Here is a 3,901-nt window from a genome sequence, read left to right on the forward strand (position 1 = left end):
AAGGAAATGTCTCCGAGGTCTTTTTGATTAATAGAAACTAAATGTATAACTCAACATCTAGAAGGGTTTCAAAATAGTAGATACATCTTCTGGGATGTTTTGTCATTACCCTGCCCAATGTTGTACATGAGGAATTATCTTGACACTACATTATAAATAAGAAAGGCCCAACCTTAACAAAAATTATCACATTCCCTAATTTTCTTTCCTTTAATTGTGTGTAATTTATCCAGGCATATCTTTAGTTCAATAAAGGTTATTTCTCTCTTTTTCATTCATACACAAATAAGTATGGTCAATTATTATTATCCTAACACTAGTTTTTGTGCATACATCCACCCCCAAACTCTCATCCATAGTGTTCTTATGCTACTTGTATGGAACGGTTTGTAATTTTATTTTTTCACAACTCAAACTTGTTCATCGTAACTTTAATAATTCATTGTGTAAGTATTCTATTACACTGTCCTACCTAATATACTATGTCCAAGCACTTACCTATTGAAGCATATATTATTACAAACACAGTGCTTGCTTCTAGAAATTTCTCCATTTTGTTACACTAGGGTATTAATTTTGAAAAACATGCGTAAAAGGTTATTTTATCTATAAATTTTACTGAAGACACTACTTAAAAAGGAACACAATGTCCGCTAAGAGATGGAATATTAGACTGATTACCTCAGCTTCAGAGTCCTTCAGCTTTTGAACTTTTTCTTTGACCTTCATCTCAAACACCTGCTCCATCTCCATCTCCATCTTCTTCATTTTAGCTACATGCTCCCTTCTTTCTTCTTCCATTTGTGCCAGAGGGCTCCTGTCATGAATATTAAGGGTAATCATTAAATGTCTGTGAATAAAAATTATAATACAGAACTATGAAACAGCTGATGAAAACAAATGAGATGCTATATATGTATGTCATTATTAATATATTTATAACCTAGAACTTCTTTCCATCATATTTCATATATAAAACTTGATTATTATGAAAAAAATCTAAAAAACAAAGATGTTTTCTAAACCTACTGCATATCAAATCTAAGGATGACATACCAAATAAACTGTAGAAGGAAAATGGGAAAAAATTCCCAAAATACATTCACAGAATAAAACATTCGATGAAAATCATTTAATATTGTTCTTTAAACAACATTTTAACATGAAAAACAGAAAATAAGTAATGAAGTTAACATATGTAGAATATTTTTACCAAAATTTTTTTACCAAAATTTCAAGTGTTACCGTCTCTTCTAAGACAGCTACTAAGAACACAAAAATTATTATTTGTTTTGGTAACTGAACTGATATGCTGGAAACAACTACTAGTCAATACTTAGAGCACTATTTAGGCATACAGAATATTTCTAGGCCCCTTATAACTTCAATGCTCTTGAAAATTCATTCCATTTAACTCAAATACTTCATTGTCTTAAGTTTTAAAGACGTTCAGGGATTTAAAACACACACACACATACTTTAGAGATAATCAGGAGCAAATATTTTGTTAATAATTATTTTTAAATGCCAAAAAAATAGACATAAGCATAGTTAAAAAAAAAAAAAAAAGTTCACTCTGTTGACGTTAAAGTCCCATGGATTCAAATCTCCTTGAAGAATTGTGTTCAAAATTTTCACACTGAGATATATTTACAGGTGGGCTTTATGTTAAGGCTAATATACTTTCTCACAGAGACACAAGAGAACGCCAAAGTACCTAGTGCTTTTAGCAAAGGAGCAGAAAATGGGCTCTTTGCTTAGAGAATCTCTGAAAATCATTCAATACCCTAGGACAAATTGAAGAGATAACTACTTCTTTGACTTTGTTAATAAAGCATGCTTGTTTTGCCTCCATAAAAACAGGCTTTGACCATTGAGGTTTATATTTTAAATGGGTAAATTTTATTGCAATACACTAACTACGTTTTTAAATAAGAATTAACTCACGGCTTAAAACAAAACCAGACCTTGGATTTCACCCATAACTTTAAGGCTAGTCATTTTAACCCTGATTTTACACACTCTTATTATTGTGACTTTTCTCCTTATTAGGCTAAATATTTCTGACCATCACAGAAATTTTCTTTTCTATCAAGGAAGCAGGCAAGAGAGCTAGACAGAAAACGTTAGAAACAAAACAAAAAGGACCGAATATTGGCTACTAGTTTTTCTTAACAAAAAGGAAGAACAAAGATGTGATGTAAATGCTATGATTAAGATGATCTGTTTTCCCAATTGCATAAATTAGAATAAAATGTTATTTAACTCAAGGATATTTCTTCACCAAAAGAAAACTTACTTCTACATGCAAACCTGCCACATATTTTTCCAATTAAACAATGAATCAAAAGTTCTGAAAATGAAACTAACCAGACATACTAACTTAGAACAAGAACCTGCATTTTAAAAGTGGAGTCAGCTGAAATACATTTCCAAGTGTAAATATAATTTTTTTTGTAAAAGTTGAGATGCTTAATAATATATTCCTCATATTAATGGCAGGTGTTTTTAATATAGTTGCCTCTGATCTCTTGAGCACACCCAGTGTCAGTGACTGCCCTGAAACAGCATACCAAATGTGTGTTTGTGTTTGCCAGCATTCTTCCAGTGAAAGGGTCCAAAGCTTCTGTTAGATTTTCAGAGTCTATAATTCCTACTGTCCCGTAATACCCCAAAAATATTTCTTAGTCTCTAGAAAATAATCTAAAAACAATTATTTAATTGCTAACCTTAAGTAACTGAATATGCATATTTAAGTAAGTTAAGATTATCCAATAATATAATTATGATTGTAAATATATTAAATTAGAAATCAGACAGAAATATCTATTCCTACTTATACAACTCATCTATAAAATGTTTATCTTTATCCTTGGGAAGGATTAGGTAATTTTGCCACCTAAATTATTATTTAAGTAATTCTAAGGGGAAAATAAGAGACTGCCGAGAAAACATGCAATGATGTTTCAAATCTTCTTTTAGGCCAGGCACAGTGACTCACACCTGCAATCCTAGCAGTTTAGGAGGCCAAGGCGGGCAGATCAGAAAGTCAGGAGTTCGAGATCAGCCTGGCCAACATGGTGAAACCCTATCTCTACTAAAAATACAAAAATTAGCTGGGCGTGGTGGCAGCTACTTGGGAGGCTGAGGCAGGAGAATTGCTACTTGGGAGCAATTCCAGCTACTTGGGAGGCTGAGGCAGGAGAATTGCTTCAACTCAGGAGGCAGAGGTTGCAGTGAGCCAAGATTGTGCCACTGTACTCCAGCCTGGGTGACAGAACAGGACTCCATCTCGAAGAAAAAAAAAATCTTCTTTTAAATTCAAAATTTAAGTATTAAAAATCCCTGTATAGTAAAATCCCCTGCCATACATGCCTTCAACTGTATCATATCCACAGGAACAAAAATTAGTGATTTAGCACATTTAAAATAAAGCATGCTAAAAGCTGCAATTAAAGGCAAATGCATAGCTTTCACAATTAAATTATTAAGGTATGTGCCCTAAATAAAAAATTGACAGTAAAATTCACTAAAGCTGATTTATTTCCCAAATTATGTTCATAATCATTACATTAAATCACTATAAAAATATACTGTGCACTTATCTTCTGAAAGTCTGTTCGAAGTTTTAAATATGCTAAATGTGTGTTTCTAAAAGAAATTTGCAATTATTTAACAGTTAAGATACTGTAAGTTTTTTAGCCTTGTAAAAATAATCTGACCAAATATACTCAAATACTGTGAAAAAATGTTTATGCATATTTAAAATGAATTTTTTGAAGTCTCTCACCAGTAAAAATGATCTTTCAAATTTTTAATTTTTAAATTAACACCTCACTTCTAGTCATCTTTATTAATTTTTAGAAAATCGAAACAAAAAATTGTGCTTACAATGTAGAAA

General features: G+C 31.6%; 1 protein-coding gene across 1 annotated transcript in view; it reads right to left on the minus strand.

Annotated features, from left to right (window-relative positions):
- Window positions 1-3,901, minus strand: part of SEPTIN7 (septin 7) — a 107,265-nt gene that overhangs the window by 8,575 nt on the left and 94,789 nt on the right. The window contains exon 10 of the mRNA XM_017873699.1: window positions 682-817. Within this exon, the coding sequence (XP_017729188.1) occupies window positions 682-817 (136 nt within the window). The remainder of the gene's footprint in view (window positions 1-681; window positions 818-3,901) is intronic.

The sequence above is a fragment of the Rhinopithecus bieti genome, unplaced genomic scaffold (genome assembly GCF_001698545.2).
Source record: "Rhinopithecus bieti isolate Rb0 unplaced genomic scaffold, ASM169854v2 scaffold_6944, whole genome shotgun sequence".
Classification (NCBI taxonomy): Eukaryota; Metazoa; Chordata; class Mammalia; order Primates; family Cercopithecidae; genus Rhinopithecus; species Rhinopithecus bieti.